The sequence below is a fragment of the Herpailurus yagouaroundi genome, unplaced genomic scaffold, assembly GCF_014898765.1.
Source record: "Herpailurus yagouaroundi ecotype Mexico unplaced genomic scaffold, PumYag 189, whole genome shotgun sequence".
In the NCBI taxonomy this organism is placed as follows: domain Eukaryota; kingdom Metazoa; phylum Chordata; class Mammalia; order Carnivora; family Felidae; genus Herpailurus; species Herpailurus yagouaroundi.
Window position 1 is genome coordinate 2,979,244 of NW_024412420.1, and position 17,855 is coordinate 2,997,098.

At 39.6% G+C, this 17,855-nt stretch overlaps 2 protein-coding genes across 3 annotated transcripts in view; both read right to left on the minus strand.

Annotated features, from left to right (window-relative positions):
• Nucleotides 1-2,663, minus strand: part of GDPD1 (glycerophosphodiester phosphodiesterase domain containing 1) — a 51,204-nt gene extending 48,541 nt beyond the window's left edge. The window contains exon 1 of one of the 2 annotated variants that reach the window (XR_005797437.1): nucleotides 2,400-2,663. Coding sequence is in view for 1 of the 2 variants with exons in the window: in XM_040496969.1 (XP_040352903.1) it covers nucleotides 2,400-2,541 (142 nt within the window). In the remaining variant the exon portion in view is untranslated. The remainder of the gene's footprint in view (nucleotides 1-2,399) is intronic. The other variant, XM_040496969.1, reaches the window with a different exon arrangement.
• Nucleotides 2,664-11,578: 8,915 nt separating this feature from the next.
• SMG8 (SMG8 nonsense mediated mRNA decay factor) lies at nucleotides 11,579-16,963 on the minus strand. Its single transcript, XM_040496970.1, has 4 exons — nucleotides 15,176-16,963; nucleotides 14,268-14,413; nucleotides 12,317-13,189; nucleotides 11,579-11,887 (listed from the first exon to the last, which is right to left on the minus strand). Exons 1-4 carry the CDS (start codon nucleotides 16,938-16,940, stop codon nucleotides 11,690-11,692), a joined length of 2,982 nt encoding a protein of 993 aa, XP_040352904.1. The 5' UTR covers nucleotides 16,941-16,963; the 3' UTR covers nucleotides 11,579-11,689.
• Between the last annotated feature and the right edge of the window lie 892 nt (nucleotides 16,964-17,855).

A 17,855-nucleotide genomic window follows, 5' to 3' on the forward strand; every position in this document is an offset into this window, starting at 1 on the left:
ATTAGCCCAAATGTTAGTAATACACACAAGGAGACTAGTGATAGCTATTAGCAGTGTCCAAGACAAAATTTCAGAGTAAGCAAGGAGAGGACTCCTTCCTCGTCTATTATTTTCCAGAAATTTAGTATCTTGAGTTACAAAGTATTTTTTAGTAAATATCTCCTCTATTCACTCTAGATTCAATTGTATTACTTGGTGCACATACTCAACAAAAGCACTAACAACACAGGAACTTACCACATTGCGTTAGAACCGTCATATAAGCAAACAGATTAAAGTCTGCAGATATTTAACAAGATTCTCATGACAGTTTCAGCTATATGTCTTTGAATATACAAATACTGATGCCATATTTACATATAACGAATGGAAAATTCTATATAAAGGGTGAAATTTAAATAACTGAAATGACTTAATATCTAGAGAAAAATATTTTTAAAGTATTTCCAACAGTAAATGAGCATTGGAAATCCAGCTTATCCTGGTTTTGATACTGGTTTTGCTCATCTAGCACATTTTAACCTCAATAGAGTACTGATTTTTTTCACCTGTAGAATGTCACAAAAATTCAAAGATTAACATGTATTCTAAAATAAAATTTAGACCATCCATAATGACAGTTTAGATAGCTTTTTAGAGGATCTAGTTTTGTTTTTGGTTTGGGTTTTTAATAAGCACAGTTTCCTTTTTTTTTTTTTTTTTTTTTTTTAATCAGTAAACATGGTGTACCTGGCTGGCTCAGTCAGAAGAGGGTGCAACTCTTGATCTTGCTGTCATGAGTTCAGGTCTCACATTGGGTGTAGAAATTACATACATACATACATACATACATACATACATACATACATACATACATACACAAACTTAAAAGAGAACAAGCAACTATTTTAAAAAATTATATCAGTAAACACAACTGTAGTATGTGTACTGCCTATCTCCAAAATAAAAGGACTACTACCATTGAAAATTGCTTCTACGGCAACAATTTAAACACTAAAAGCTGGTTTGGGGTTTTAATGAGTGAAGGTACATTAGTGGTCATGTCATCCTATAGTTTAACTATGTATCTAATTAAAACACAGATAAACCAAATAAGCAATAACATGGCATTTTGCTGGTGAGCGCTTAAAACCTCTGATGCTTTTCATGAGTAAGGAGACTAGCATAACTATTGAAGTCATTCTTTAGAACTGTTTTTAACATAAAATTGTTCAGATTATACAGAAGAATGGTAATGTATTTCTGTGGTATTTAAAACTGTATTCCTGGCCAATTCTTGTTAAAAAAGGTGTTATGATACTACATCAAGTTTTAGACTGTAAACTCCTAGAATTTACCATTTCAAGTTATTAGACTGTAAATTCCAAGCAGTTTTAACCTAGTTTAACATTCAGCTCTTAACAGTTAAAATTAATTGACTTAATCCAATTTCACAACATTTTACACATCATGCTTGAAATGAAATAAAGACACATTATTCTACAATAACGAAGAAGCAAAGATTTGGCCTGCTGTTTGGTAAACTACAGGGTGGACTATCTAGGCTCCTTTGTAAGATACTTTTCCAAGAAACAACTTCTTTTTCTTTAAACAAATACAGTCCTATCATAAACGACATCATCTTTTCGTCTTTAGGAAATCCAGGTGTCATTGCTGAGGTGCAGGGTGGGGCTAAAAAAAAAACCAACAAAAACAAAAAAACCCAAAACTGGTGGAAGGCTTGCAGCCTTGGGAACCAGGATGCTCCAGTTTCTGTCCCAGTCCAGCCCAAGCTCGAATTGTGACCTTGGGAAGTGTCCCCAGGTCAGTGACTCGGTTTCCCTCTTTTCTTAATTATCAGTGCTCTGAGACGGGGGTAGGGGTGGGACCAGCCCCAAGGACTGCAGACAACTGGCTGCAGCACGGTCCAGGTTCACGCAGTTCCTCAAACCTTGAAGCATGTCGCCCCGGATCTCCCTACAAGCTCAGCCACTGGTTCCGCTCAGAGCAGTCCATTCAGGTGCCCCAGCTGGGTACCCCTGGCTCTGCCCGGCGCTCCCCCCACCCTCCTGGTGCCTCGCTGATAGGAAGGGACCTTGCGATCATCCTTCCATCTGCCGAGAAACGCTCCATCTGCCCTTAATTCTCACCCTAGTCCTTCCTCCTTCACAGAATCCCTGACACCGCTGCACTCGAGAGATCCCCCACCTTGGTCTAAAGACCCCTTATCTTTCCTCAGAAGACCTCCCCGTCACATCGCCTTCACCTCCAGAAAACCCTCTTTCACACACCCCATTCTTCCTCAAACTCTCACGTATTTCCACCCGCCTGCCTTTTGCGGAGCTCCAAAGGACCCTAAGCTCTAGTGGGGAAAAGAGCCTCCCCCACCTCCGCCATCGGGATCTGGGGACCCCTCTCACCTCCACGGTGAGAGATGTGTTTACTGAGGAATCGCTGCTTCTTTCTCGGGTGCAGCAAGGTCGGGTATTTGAGCAACAAGAATGAGGTCACCAAGTACCCTCCTAGGGTGGAGAGAAGGTAAAAAGCCGCGGTGGACGACATTTCGGCCACCGTGTGGGAAGTCTCCCACCTCCGGGCCCTCTGAACTCCGCTGCGGCGGTCGCAACGGCTGCGGCGGCGGCGGCAGCTGCTCGAGGTCTGCTCGCCCCCAGCCGGTGCCAGCGGTGCAGCGCACTTGGAGGCGCCAGCCCTCCACGCAGGCGCAGCCGGACCCCAGCGCCTGAGCAACAAAGGGGCTGCGGTACGCAGGCGCGCTCCGGCTGCTGGGTAGGAGCCTGCAGAGTCCGGTAGTATTTGTCACCTAGCTCTGTGGTAGACCCAGAGCACTTCAGAAAAGCTCCAAACTGAGGCGAAAGCTTGGAAACCTGCCAGTGTCTTTGCCATCACTCATGCCGAAAAGGCTAGTCAAAGATAGCCTTCAGGAAGGCCTGACATAATTAGAAAATACGCATCAAAAAAGGAAAGTTTCCAGGACACATCTTAGCCCCTACTCTAGGAAGTGCAAAGAACTGTTAACCAATGGAGGAGTTAAAGCTTGCTAAAATACATAATAAACTCACCTATTTATCCAGCCGAGATAGAGCTTTCCCTATGGTCACACTTACATAAGACGTACTAGTTTATCAGTCAAATATTTGAGGGACAGACTCCTCTCATTTCACTGAATATGCAGTCCCCATGCTTTATACAGGATAGGCAGTCAAGAAATATTTGTTGACTTGCAAGTCTATTCACAATAAGACAATGTTGACAAGGTTATAGGTTATTACTTAAAAGTTTTACAAAGACAGGAAACTCAATTCCAGAAGGCCCAACTAGTTTTCCTCTCACCCATACTTCCAGGTTTATATAAGGAAAATGTGGGACAAAGGTCTGTGGCCTCATGCCGGAGGGCAGTGAAGGTCAAGTTGATCACAGTCTTAGAGTCAAACCTGAGTGGGGTCTAGTTGGCTCAGAACTGTAGCTGAAAAAAAGATTTCTGCATCAGTTTACCACCACACTAGTCTATTCCTTTTTTTTTTTTTTTTAACTTTTTAAAATACTTATTTTTGAGAGAGAGAGTGAGACAGGGTGAGCTGGGGAGAGCCAGAGAGGGAGACACAGAATCGGAAGCAGTCTCCAGGCTCTGAGCTGGAAGCACAGAGCCTGTCGAGGGGCTCGAACCACGAACCTTGAGAACATGACCTGAGCCAAAGTCAGAGGCTTAACCGACTGAGCCACCTCGGTGCCCCTATTTCTTGATGTAATATCAAAATATCCTGAGACGTGATAAAGCCTTTATGGAAAAAAAAGAACGAAGTATAAAAATTTCCAAATATAACCACACTTTTTAAGTTAAAACATTTTAGGAGTGCCTGGGTTGAGCTCAGTTGGTTGAGCTTCTGACTCCTGGCTTCGGCTCAGGTCATGATCTCGGGGTTTCATGGGTTTGGGCCACGCATACGGCTCCACACTGACAGTATGGAGCCTGCTTAGGATTCTCTGTCTCCCTCTCTTTCTGCCCCTCCTTTCCCACTATACATATAATTAAAACACTTTAAGGAAATTCATGAGTTGAAAAATACTGCCTTGTTAAGAATTAAGGGGAGTACTTAGGGCTGCCAAATTCTATCCTACAGAGAATATACACTGGTTGCATATATATATTTGCATAATCTCACCTGAAAGCAACTTTTCTCTAAATTCGATTATTACTATTTTTGATGACTATAGACCCATGTATATGATAAATATTTTCTGGAAAAAATATGTAACTAAGAATATTTAACCTTCAAGTATAGAGTTACCTATGGCTTAGTAGCTAGAGCTCTGGACTTAAAACCCATATACATAGCTATACCATTTGCAAGCTGAGTGACTTTGGGCATAGCTGACTGACTTTGGGCATATTATTTAGTTTAAGCCTCAGTTTCTACATCTGTAAAATGAGGATAGTAGTATCTAACTTCACAGGGGCATTTTGAGGATCTAATGAAGTAAAATGAAAGCATTGAAAGTATCCTGTATATGTAAAGCATTATGTCAGAAGTAAAAATAGTTTTCTCTAAAATATTACCAAAAAATTTAGGAAAAGTACATAGAAATATCAAAATAAGTAGCCAAGCAGGACCACATATACTTCATTGGAGGCCCAAGAAAACTAAAATTAATTAAAGAACAGGCAAGCAATAATAATAGAAAAACCTCTTTTTAAAAAAAAATTGCACCAATATGACCAGAGATGTCTTTCAGGATAAAGGAGTCAAATTTACAAGAGACACCAAAGTTAATAAGACATTATTTAAATCAAGAATGGAAGGGGTGCCTGGATGGCTCAGTTGGTTAAATGTCTGACTCTTGATTTCAACTTGGGATTTTCTCTGTCCCTCTCTCTCTGCCCCTCTCCCTTGCTCTCTCTCTCTCACTCACTCAAAATAATTAAATAAACTTAAAAAAAGAATGGAAATTAGTACAATCAGTTGTCATAGGGGAGAAAATGTTAAAAAATAAAGCATATCAGAAATCGCTGACCTGTTTCATCATAAAGAAAAAAACTGATGTCTGTAGAGGTTAAGTAGTTTGCCTAAGACTACACACCTAGTGACTGACGTTATAAAGGTCACCAATCTTTTTTTTTTTTTTTCAACGTTTTTATTTATTTTTGGGACAGAGAGAGACAGAGCATGAACGAGGGAGGGGCAGAGAGAGAGGGAGACACAGAATCGGAAACAGGCTCCAGGCTCTGAGCCATCAGCCCAGAGCCTGACGCAGGGCTCAAACTCACGGACCGTGAGATCGTGACCTGGCTGAAGTCAGATGCTTAACCGACTGTGCCACCCAGGCGCCCCTTTTTATTTATTTATTTTTTTAATTTTTTTTTCAACGTTTTTATTTATTTTTGGGACAGAGAGAGACAGAGCATGAACGGGGGAGGGTAAAGGTCACCAATCTTAATTCACTTCAAGGGGTTGGTTGGAGAAGATAGTATTGATCTTCCGAAAAATAAAAGATTAATGAATGATTCCTTAGGTTGTCATTTCAATCCCATTTCCAATTGCACTGCCCAAATCATTAGTGCACTAGATAGCAGATGCAATTGCCTAGGAATATATATCACTGGGATCAGAAGGCATTTACCCGAGTTCTGAAGGAACCCATAAATTACGTTGTGATACTATTCAAAATAAGAAAACTAGTGATTAGATTGGTAGACTGCCGTCAAGATTCCCAGCTATGACAATGGGAATGTGATACTAGGCTAGAACATGGTTCAACTTTCTGTAGGGCAATTTAGCAATATGTATCAAAATGCAAAATGTGTATATCCCTTGCCCCAACAATCCAAGGTCTAACAGTTTATTCTGCAAAGAAAACTTCACAAGTATTATTAAACAGGGTATGAATGCATCATGATGTTCCATCATTGTTTGTAGGAGCCCTAAGTCAGAAAGACCTAAATATCAAATAATAAAAGACAGACTGTAAATCATTTGGGAAAATGATGCAGCCATTAATGACATACTTTCATTTATTGACAGGAAAAATGGCTGCCACATGTTGTTGAGTGAAAAAAAGTACATTACAAAAGAAGATGTACTCTGCAATTATTTAAAATTGAATACATATTTGCATGTGCATAAATGCATAGAGATGCCTAGAAGGATATTCACTAAAATGTTGCAAGTGGTTGACAGAGTACTAGCAGAGCAACAGAATTTCAAGTAATTTATTCTTACCTTTAAACATTTTTAAAATAAGGGATATAGTGACTGCATACTGGTTTTACAAAAACATCTAAGATATATTCAAAAACGAAACAAAAAATGTTTTAAATGGGATTATAAATTAGGTAGTCTTACTTTTATATTGAGAAAACAGCTAGGATAAAATCAAAGATAAAAATCACTGGAAATTCAAGTACTGTACATATAACTTAGTAGGAAAAAGGGAGTAATAATCAACTGTTGTAACATAGTCCTCTAAGAGTGGAATAAAAAGGAAGCAGAGGATATAATTTACACCTTAGAAATTTGTCTTATACCTATTCAAGTAGAAAATGATTTTTAGGGCGCCTGGGTGGCTCAGTTGGTTAAGCTTCCAGCTCTTGATTTTGGCTCAGGTCATGATCTCAGGGTTCATGGGATTGAGCCCTGGGTCAGGCTGATAGCACAGAGTCTGCTTGGGATTCTCTCTCTCCCTCTCTTTCTGTCTCTCTCTCTGCCCCTCCCTCATGCTTTCTCTCTCTCAAAATAAATAAACACTAAAATAAGTAAATAAATGAATAAATAAACCACAGAAAGATACAAGAGGAAAGGTACAAATCAAGTCTACAAAACTGCTATACATCATGGTGCTTACTGCAGTGTTTTGCAGGCACTAGGCACTGTTTACCTGATTATAAAAGGTAGGACTAAAACTAACCAAAATTTATTCACCATCTCCAAAACTATTAGAATTATGGTATACCTTTAAAAAGTAAATTCAAGATAAATTATAGTTATTATCAACAATATTTATGTGCCAGAGCGCCTGGGTGGCTCAGTCAGTTGAGCGTCAGACTTCAGTTCAGGTCATGATCTCACCGCTTATGGGTTTGAGCCCCCTGTTCAGGCTCTGTGCAGACAGCTGGGAGCCTGGAGCCTGCTTTGGACCTGTGTCTCCTTCTCTCTCTGCCCCTCCCCCACTCACGCTCTGTCTCTCTCTCTCTCTCTCAAAAATAAATAAACATTTAAAAAAATTTATGTATGTGCCCCTCTAATACTCCTCACAAATATCCATTGTGATAAATAATAATTATCTTTTTCATTTTAGAGAAAACAATACTCAAGAATTAAGTAAATTGTCGAGGTTTCTTAAGTGGTAGATTTTTTCTTTTTCTTTTTCTTTTTTTTCTTTTTTTTGCTTCAGTTTACTATAGTACTATTTTATACAGGAGAAAATCTGGAACAAAAGATGGTGTAATATAAAGACTCGGGCGTCTGGGTGGCTCAGTTGGTTAAGTGTCCAACTTCAGCTCAGGTCATGATCTCGTGGTCCATGGGTTCGAGCCCCGCATCGGGCTCTGTGCTGACAGCTCAGAGCCTGGAGTCTGCTTCAGATTCTGTGTGTGTCTCTCTCTCTGCTCCTCCCCTGCTCACACTCTGTCTCTCTCTTTCTCTTTTAAAGATTCAGTACAGTTTTAGACAGAATCAAGATTCATAGTCTTAAAAGAAACTACGAAGCTTTGGTGGTATCATGCCAAATGTTTTTCTGACATTAAAAACTCACCCATTCATATGTCTTAAGACCAGAGTCATATATTCAGTTGGAGGAATTGGCAGTTTTCATTCTTATATTTTTTTGAAAAGGAAGAGCACAGCTTTAAAATTAGAGTTCTCAATTTAAATTCTGACTTTGCTACTCCCTAGGTATGTGACCTTGAACAAATTATTTAACCACTTCAACCTTCAATTTCTTGGTCTATAAAATAGGGGTAATATTTATCTTGCAATATTTTGAGGATTAGAGGCAATGTAGACAAAACATGTAGTAATATCCTAACAAGTGGATATTCATAAATAGCTATTATTGTGTGCCATTCAATAAAGAGTAGCTATTTTATTCTTGTAAATCAGGCTTTCCTAGTCCCACTTTTCTAATTTCTTTGTTTTGCTTTTTCTTGGAACTTGTTTGCTTTTCAACTAAGATACAGATTTCCTGTTTAAGTAGTACAGAGGAACCTAACTTTAATCCAACATGTGAAGCCATTTTAAAAAATCAGAATAACATAATACACATGACAGAAAGATTTATCATATTAGTTCTTTAAATAATAAGCACTCCTTGAATAAAATATAATTTACTTCCTAAAATTCTATGCAACTTTTCATAGAACATCACAGGATATCCTGTGAAGTCCCTCCTGACCTAGTGATTCTTTAAAAAAAAAAAAACAAAAACAAAGACGAAACAACTTAGGGGCACCTGGGTGGTTCAGCTGGTTAAGCGTGGGACTTTGGCTCAGGTCATGATCTCTGGTTTGTGGGTTCCAGCCCCACGGCAGGCTCTGTGCTGACAGCTAGGAGCCTGGAGCCTGCTTCAGATTCGTTGTGTGTGTCTCTCTCTCAAAAATAAAATAAACATTAAAAATTTTTTTCAAAAATCAATTTCAGGGCAACTGGGTAGCTCAGCTGTTTAAGTATCTGACTCCAGCTCAGGTCATGATCTTGCCATCTGTGAGTTCAAGCCCCCCTGACACTTGTGTCAGGCTCTGTGCTGAGAGCTCAGAGCCTCGAGCCTGCTTCAGATTCTGTCTCCCTTTCTTCTGCGCCCCCCCCACTCGAGCTTTCTTTCTCTCTCTCTCAAAAATAAACATTAAAAAAAATTTTTTTTAAATCAAAAAATTTGAATCATCTGCTTATATTTCCATAAAAAAAGAAACATCTGCTAAGCAAAGGACAAAGCAGCAAGAGCTGCTACAGAAGAAACATAATTTCTTTAATAAAATCATCATTTTTGAAGTTTGCTGACTAAGGTTTGTATCAGTAATGAGAAAAGCAGTAAGCGATACAAACTGCATAGTCCACATTTCTCTAATGCAACACTCTATGAGCCAATTTATGGATAAAAACAAACATGCAGAAGTTCTGCAACTGTTTTTTAAGCAGGCTATAAATAGTAATAGCATACAAAGTTTGTTTCAGAAGTTCAAATTAGGGTGGCTTCTGCAATCAAAAATCATTAAGGAAAATCACTAATTTAAGCAGGAATATAAAGTTTTTCCATATAGAATGACATCAAAGAAACAAAGGAAAGAAAAGGCACGAGTTTGCTCTTTTGACACCTAATTTTTCTTACAAACTACTTTGTTACGGTTTCTTTAATCTACCAGTTTATACAACTTGTTATTCAAGTCTTAGATGCTACTAAAAAAACAAAACCATTATTAATACAGGTCCTACAGAGCAATCTAGTTATATTTCCAAATGCAGTAGCCTATTTAATAAAACCAACCAAGAACCATGCTTAATACAAAAGCAATTGTGATTGTTAAAACTGATATACAAGGAATTATAAATTAAAAGGATGAAAAATAAAGATGGGATGCAAGAAAAATGTAGGTTAATTTTCATATTGGCTCACATTCTCCTTTAAAAAAATTTTTTTTAATGTTATTTTTTTGAGAGAAGAGCGTGAGAGGAGGAGGGGCAGAGAGAGAGACACAGAATCTGAAGCTGACTTCAGTCTCTGAGCTGTCAGCACAGACCACAAAATCATGGCCTGAGTCAAAGTCAGATGCTTAACTGACTGGGCCACCCTCACAGACTCCTTCTCTTAATTGAACTATAATAAAATTGGCATAAAAATATAGTCACAGTTCTAAATTGGCTATTACATTTTCTCCCCTAACATCAAAATCTAAATAACTGCTTTACGTTGGTAGCAAGATGTATTAAGCAAATGCTGTATTTCATACGTATTGAGACTAAAATCTCCAATTCTTTTTACCCAGTATTTCAAAATCAATGTTTCCAGGAAAATATAATCAATTACACTACAATTTTGGTGTATTCACTTATTCCGTGTATTTATTTAATTGGTGATAAATTAGCATCATGTTGACGCTGGTGAAAGTTAACCATAGATTGATAGGCTCTCTATCATTTAGTGGTTGTTTCACATACAGAAATTCTTACAGGGTAACTTTTTATTTTTTTTTAATTTTTTTTTTTTAACGTTTATTTATTTTTGAGACAGAGAGAGACAGAGCATGAACGGCGGAGGGTCAGAGAGAGGGAGACACAGAATCCAAAACAGGCTCCAGGCTCTGAGCTGTCAGCACAGAGCCCGATGCGGGGCTCGAACTCACGAGCTGTGAGATCATGACCTGAGCTGAAGTCGGCCGCCCAACCGACTGAGCCACCCAGGCGCTCCCCTGGGTAACTTTTTAAAGGGTCTTTACCCTTTACCCTATTAATGTGTATTAATATTTTGGATTAAAAAGTTTTACTTCAGGGGCACCTGGCTCAGTTGGTAGAGTAAGCAATTCTGATCTCGGGGTTGTGAGTTCAAGCCCCAGGCTGTGTGTAGAGATTACTTAAAAAAAAAAGAAAAAAGGCCTTAGTGCGCCTGAGTAGCTCAGTTGGTTAAGCAGCCAACTCTTGGTTTCAGCTCACATCATGATCTGATGTTTTGTGGGTTCAAGCCCCATATCAGGCTCCAAGCTGGCAGCATAGAGTCTGTTTGGGATTCTCTCTCTCTCCTCCTCCTCCTCCTCCTCCTCCTCCTCCTCCTCCTCCTCCTCCTCTCTTTCTTTTGCTCTCACTCTTTCTCTCTCAAAATAAATAAATAAACTTAAAAAAATAATAAAGCCTTAAAAAAAAGTATTAGTTCAGATAGCATTCCTTTAAAATATGCTATCACATCAGTCCAGGAATAAAATGGCAAAAACAAAACAATTTGACTCAGGTACTAGAATTGTGAGCCAAACAATAGGGCTTTTTTTGCAATTAATCCTCATACTTTTGCCAGATAACCTACTGGATCATCTTGTTTTGAAAATAATTTCAGAAGCAGCATCTTAAGGAAAATCCCAGCTAAAACATCATTTTTTAACCAAAACAAAATTTTGGTTCAACATGATTAGGCAACATTCAGTTATGATAGAAACATGTTTTATTATGGACAGTGAAACAGAAACAAAAAAAAAAAACCCAAAGGTATCAACCAGATATTTATGTCCTTTCCTGCAAGAACCAATGTTTATTAAGAAGGTACAGGCCCATTTACAATAAATATCAATAACATCATGAAAGAGTGGAACTATTGTATCAATACTGAACTCCTGTAACCAAAGCACATTCTGTATTTAAGGAAACACAGCATACACGTACCAAAACAAAAACAAAGAAACAAAATGAAAAAAAAACCAAACCCATACACAGCAAAATCAAACATCAGCCTTAAAATGGAACCAGCTATAGGGGCACCTGCGTGGCTTAGTCAGTTGAGCATCGACTTCGGCTCAGGTCATGATCTCACGGGTTGGGTTCAAGGCCCACATCAGGCTCTGTATTGACTCAGAGCCTGGAGCCTGCTTCAGATTCTGTGTCTCCCTCTCTCTCTGCCCTCCCCTCCCCACACTGTCTGTCTCTCCTTCAAAAATAAATAAACATTAGAAAAAAAATATTTTTTTAATTAAAAAAAAAAGATGGAACTGGCTATAAAACACTTATTGTGTTACTGCTTTAAGAACTCCACGGAGCACCTTGTAACTCATTAACTGCACGTTTTCCTTAGGAGGGAAACAAGGTCCTCTCTCAGTCACATATGCATAAGGAAATCTCAAAACCCAGAGGCCATCTGGTGGAAGAGTGATTTCTTGTTTTTCTGGGTAGAATACTGGACATGGTGGTGGGCCTGGTTGAACCTGAAAAGTAAAGGCAATATACTTATTTTTGCATTTTTCCTTAAGAAATACCTGAAAGATAAGTGCCTAAACAAACAGTAAGTTCAAAGAGCATATAAGATTAAGTAGGTAATAGGTAAACTAATCATATCCAAAATTACATTATTGAGTCTCAAATATTATCCAATTTTTCTACAGATTTTTCTTTTTTTTTTTCCTACAGATTTTTAACTTCAAGTTCTGCCTTTGAACTAAACAATGTGAATTGATGGTGTGAACTGAGAAATACACCCGCAATTTATTTTTCAAGAACTAGATTAGGTATAAAAGGTAATTAAGATTAAGACCTGTTTAATGAAATATTAGATATTATCCTGCACTTTTTAAAAAACAATCAAAACAAGCATCAGCATTTTTTGTCTGAAAACAGAAAAGGGTCATATTTCTTACCTGGGGCATTAGTATTATCTGCAAAGGAGCATCAGGAACTACAACAAAAAGCCTCATAAGTTGAGCATAATGTGGTTTTAGCCCTCTACCCTGAGATGATGACAGAATATATAAGGGCATATCACTATTCAGGGCTTTTAAAGCGGACTCCTTTGGCCCACTTCCCATTACTTTCATTACTTTGTCAGGTCCTGAACACATAAACCTCCGACCTCTAGAGTCTTCATATTCAAAGCCCACAAATGCTCGAGCTATGTCATCTCTCCGTCTTCCTCTTCCCATTACTACTGCACTTCTCTTTCCAGGAATAGCTTTATTTGGAGCAGGCCAAGAATTTGTGTCTAAGTCTCCTTCATCTTCAGCTCTAGTCCTGATGACAATGTCCCAAGGCATAAGATAGTTTGTTCCTGGAATGAAGCCTTGTTGGTCTAAACCTGTATGAAAGTTATAAGACTTAGCAGGGCCTAATTTAACCAATGACCAGCTGGAGAATTTGGGTAGTAGACCTTTAGGGCAATTTGAATGTAGCATGCCTGGGAGATACTCAACTGTGGATGCCTGTCTATCAACCAAGTTTGGTCTCTTCTCAGTTTTTACTTCTCCTTGACCATGAACTTCTGGATTATCTCCTCCTGCTTGTGGATCAGCTGGATAGGTACCTAAACTATCTGTGGACTGGCCTAAACTCAAAGCTAAACTCAGGCTTGTGCTCTCTCCTTGGGTTTGAGGTTCTTTTTCTTTAAGTTTATCAGCATCTGCATCTGGAGGGGCAGGAGAAGATTCATTTTTGGCAGGAGCAGGATCTGGAGTACTTGGTTCAAATACTGGGAAATTGATATGATCCAATTTTCCACAACATTTTTCTTCCAGAAGCTATGGAGGAAGAAACAAAACAAAACAACTCTGTGACCTTTTCATTTAAAATAACAGATTCTTCACTCTAAAAAGCAAGATTAACAATTAATGGGTAAGGGGTGCCTAGGTGGCTCAGTCGGTTAAGCGTCTGACTTCGGCTCAGGTCACAATCTCACCATTTGTGAGCCTGAGCCCTGCGTCAGGCTCTGTGCTGATGGCTCAGAGCCTGGAGCCTGCTTCAGATTCTGTGTCTTCCTCTCTCTCTGCCCTTCCCCTGCTCATGCTGTCCCTGTCTCTCTCAAAAATAAATAAACATTAAAAAAAAAATTAATGGGTAAGCAAATAAGTTCATACAAAGAACTTTCCCTTGTCTATATCACACTCAAGTCACATTTACTTTTCTAGATTTTTTTCTAACATTAAAATAAAAATGTTTATTTATTTGAGGAGCCTGGGTTGCTCAGTCAGTTAAGCGTCTGACTCTTGGTTTTGGCTCAGGTCATGATCCCACAGTTGGTGAGATCGAACAGCCGCATTGGGCTCTGTGCTGAAAGCATGGAACCTGCTTGGGATTCTTTCTCGCCCCTCTCTCTGCTTCTCCCCCCACTCATGCTCTCTCCCTCAAAATAAATAAACTTAAAAAACTTTTTTTAATTAAAATTTTTAAAAATGTTTATTTATTTATTTTGAGAGGGAGAGAGCGAGTGTGAGTGGGGGAGAGGCAGAGAGAGAGGGGGGAGAGGCAGAGAGAGAGGAGAGAGAGGAGAGAGAGGATCCTAAGCAGGCTCAACTCTGTCAGCGTAGACCCTGTTGCGGGGCTTGATCTCATAAACCATGGGATCATGACCTGAGCTGAAATCAAGAGCCAGATGCTTAACTGAGAAGCCTCCCAGGTGCCCCTACTTTTCTAAATATTTTGCTTCTGAAAATATGTACTTTTACTTAGATGGTAGTTAAAAAAAAAAAAAGAAAGGAAGAAAGGAAGAAAGGAAGGAAGGAAGGAAGAAAGAAAGAAAGAAAGAAAGAAAGAAAGAAAGAAAGAAAAAAAGAAAGAAAGAAAGAAAAAAGGGAGGAAGATGAAAAAATCAGAGTCTACCTGATAAAAGTCATAGTTAGCTGCCTTGATATCAAAGGGATCATCTCGAGGTGCTTGTTTCCTTCCACAGTTACAGGCACCAGTAGATCGAGCTCGGCTGTTGTGATACAGCACAGGAGGATTTCTATCAGCCTCTGGCTTTTCTCCTGGAAAACATAACACTTACTGTTAATTTCACACACACAATGCAGAGTCAAAGTTATTTTATATTCTATTGCATCTAACCCCAAAATTTCTCCAAACAGTACTTTGGAAATGAGATTACAAAAACAAACAAACACCAAAAACACAAAACCTTGAGTATATACACATAACAGAAGAAGCACTGAAAATTCTTAAAATGATACACATTTTCAATCTAAAGTTTTAGATGTTTAGGGTTTCTTTTCTTTTTTTTTTTTTTAAAGATGTTTAGGGGTTCTAAGTACATTTTATCATCATCATGGTGACCTTACATTTTCAATGAATTCATTTTAGTTCAACAAAAACTCCAAAATAAAAATGTTAATATGAAATTTCTGAAACTTTATACTCTTTAATAATTCTAATTTAATAATCCCCTATGGATCATCCTTTAAATACAAGAAAATAATTAGTAGTCATAGTTGTTATTTTCTTTTTACAACAGGAGATAAAACTTAAATTTGATTCAACTAAATTTCTGTGGGGCTTTTTATAATTATCAATACATAGTGAAAAGCCTCTCTTAAAACAAGAATAAATGGCACCTGGCTGGCTCAGTCAATAGAGTATGCGACTCTTCATCTTGGGGTTGTGTGTTTGAGCCCCACATTAGGCATAGAGATTACTTACAAAAATAAATAAAATAATAATAATAATCTTTAAAAAAAAAAGAATAAAAACACAGCTCAGTTTTGATTTCAAAATGCTGAGAAAATTTTAGCTACCTGATTTAGGTAATGAGTGAAACTTATGTACACAGTGTTGATCAGTTAAACTCCTTTCCTCACAGAGCTGATGGCCATTGCTCCAAAACTTGTAGCAGTCCTCATGTAACTGCATGGCATACTTGTGAAAGGCTGGACCCCTAGCATGTTGACTGTATACTCGAAGAGCCTGGGCAAGCTGATTCTTATGGACAGTCATTGTGTAGTTATGAGGCAAGTTTGACTGATAGGCACTATGGGCCATGGGTAAAGCTTTTTGGCACCGGTTTTCTGAGAATTTGGTGTCAATATCCAAAAACCCTTCCAAGACTTTAATACTGCTTAAAATCTTAGATGTTAGCTCCCCAGTAGGAGATCCCAGGTCCTCCTCTTTCCCATCTATAGCTACTTCATACAGTTTTGAAGCTGCTGAGATCCACTTCTGATAAGTGGGAAGTTCAAAATGGGAAGGCTGTGGGTTCCTGCCCACACTGTCATCAAAACCTTTCTTGCTTAGGACTAACTCCACATGCTGCCATAGAAACTCCCGAAGAGTGAAATCCACTAGCTGCCCTGAAGAACTGGAACTGCTGCTGTCAATGTGAAAAGAAAGCTGCTGTCGGCTATGCTGCCTCATCACCTGGTATCGCCTGGGCCCAGAAAGGGGTGCAGGCACCAGCAAAGATTCTGGGTCCTTCACAGTACAATGACTCCTAAGTTGGTCCAGCAACATGCCTACTGGGTCCTCCTCTTGGCTTCCGGGAACTATGTACACAAAAGCTTGGTTGGCAGGCACAGTAAAGAGGCAATTGATACTCTGATTAGTTAAGACGCGACTCTTCCTAAAGATTCTATAGATCTGGTCCTCCAGGGCATGCTGCAGTCTCCTTTTGGGAGAATGTTTCTTGGGCTTGTCTGGATGAGTTGGGTCTTGGCTCCGAGGGGGTTCCACTTTGAGGGCTCCATTGAGTTGAAAGAGGAAAAGGAGTCTAGGAGGGCAAGGTCGGCAGTTTAATTTCCAGTCTTTGCCAACCGGACAATCCTTAATGGCTGTTTTGAGGAGGGGCAGTACCTTCTGTCTCAGTCCATCAAGGGCTCTGAATACTCGATCATACGTGATGTCAAAAGAGCAAGTGGGATGGACCAGAAGCAGGATGTGACAAACGGAGAAAAGGTAAAGGAGACTGAGACACTGCAGCTTCTCTTGGTGCTTCCAGAACTCGTGCGCTTCTGCATGAGGTAAAGAGAGGCCACCTCCTGCTTCCCCACTCTGAAGGGCACGACAAGCCCGCAGAAGCTGGGAATTGTCACAGATGGAAGTGAGAAGAAGATAAAGAACTTTGCTTTCTTGATTGTAATAGGCCTGCAGAAGACTGTAGTCCTGGGAGCCTGGCTCAGTTCGGTTCCCTTCAGCGGTAGCTACACCTCCCCGAACTGAATCCCCCGCCCCAGCCCCAGCCCCAGTGTCTCCGGCTCCACCAGCCTCCCCGACGGCGCCAGCCTCGGTCCTGATTCCAGGCCCTGAGTCCCCAGGATCTTGGTGGCGAAAGAGGGGAAAGACCTGTCGGTCGCAAACCGTATTCACAAGTGAGAACTTCTCGGAATTCAGTCGCAGAGCCGTCTTGCCGAAGATTCCTACCACGCAGATCTCATCCTCTCGCCAAGGAGGCTCGGGTCCACCAGCCACGCTCCCTCCGCCCTCTGTAGGGGACCCCTCGGGACTTTCAGAGCCGGTCCAGGATGAAGCGCCCATTAGAAGCTCTCGCAAGCTGACAGGACCCGCCATGGTGCAGAGACTTCTTTGGACTCTTTCCGGTCCGCCCTGAAAACCTAGCCGGCTTTCGTCCAACTTTAAAATCCCTCCTCCGCTTCTTCAGTTCCTGCTTTCCTCTCATTTTTAGGTTCCGCACCTCGCTCATCCTCTCCTGGTTTTTGCGGTTTTCCCTACTCCTCTACCACGGTTTAAGATTTTCCTCAACCGGCGACTGTGGGAATTGAGAGATTAAAAAAAAAAAAGTGGAAACAGCTGGTTTGCATTTCAAGGAGTACAAAAACACTGCAAAAGAAGCTTGTCAAGTGACGTGCAAAAATGGAAAAATGGTTCAGTTTAAGCTCTAAAATCTTGATATAGAAGGTGTAGTCTTCAGGACGAAGGGGGAGTTAGAAATGCAGAATCTCAGGCTCCAATCCAGACCTACCGAATCAGAGCATGCATTTCAACTAAATGCTAACGAATAGTTTCACTGCCCTAAAAATCCTCTGTGTGCCAACTATTCATTCTTCCTTTCTCCAACCCCTAGCAACCACTGATATTTTTACTGTCTCCATAGTTTGGCCTTTTCTACAGTGTCATATAGTTGGAATAATACAGTATATAACCTTTTCAGATTGGCTTCTTTCACTTAGTAATATGCATTTAAGTTTCTTCCATGTCTTTTCATGCTTTGATAGCTCATTTCTCTTTAGTGTTGAATAATATTCTGTTACCTAGATGTACCACGGTTTATTTATCCATTTGCATACTAGAATACATCTTAATTGCTTCCAAGTTTTGGAAAATATTAATAAAGCTGCTACAAACATCTATGTGCAGGTTTTGGGTAGATATCCTTTGTATTTTCTTTTAAAGATTTTTTTATTTTTAAGTAATCTCCACACCCAATATGAGGCTTGAACTCACAATTCTGAGATCAAGAGTTGC

Bases quoted from the DNA above. Each gene is read 5' to 3' on its own strand.
- SMG8 (XM_040496970.1), bottom strand. From the start codon at position 16,940: ATGGCGGGTCCTGTCAGCTTGCGAGAGCTTCTAATGGGCGCTTCATCC. The intron at 14,414-15,175 runs GTAGCTAAAATT...TATGTTTTCCAG, and splicing joins TCACTCATTACCTAAATCAG to GAGAAAAGCCAGAGGCTGAT. The intron at 13,190-14,267 runs GTAGACTCTGAT...CTTCCTCCATAG, and splicing joins CTAACTATGACTTTTATCAG to CTTCTGGAAGAAAAATGTTG.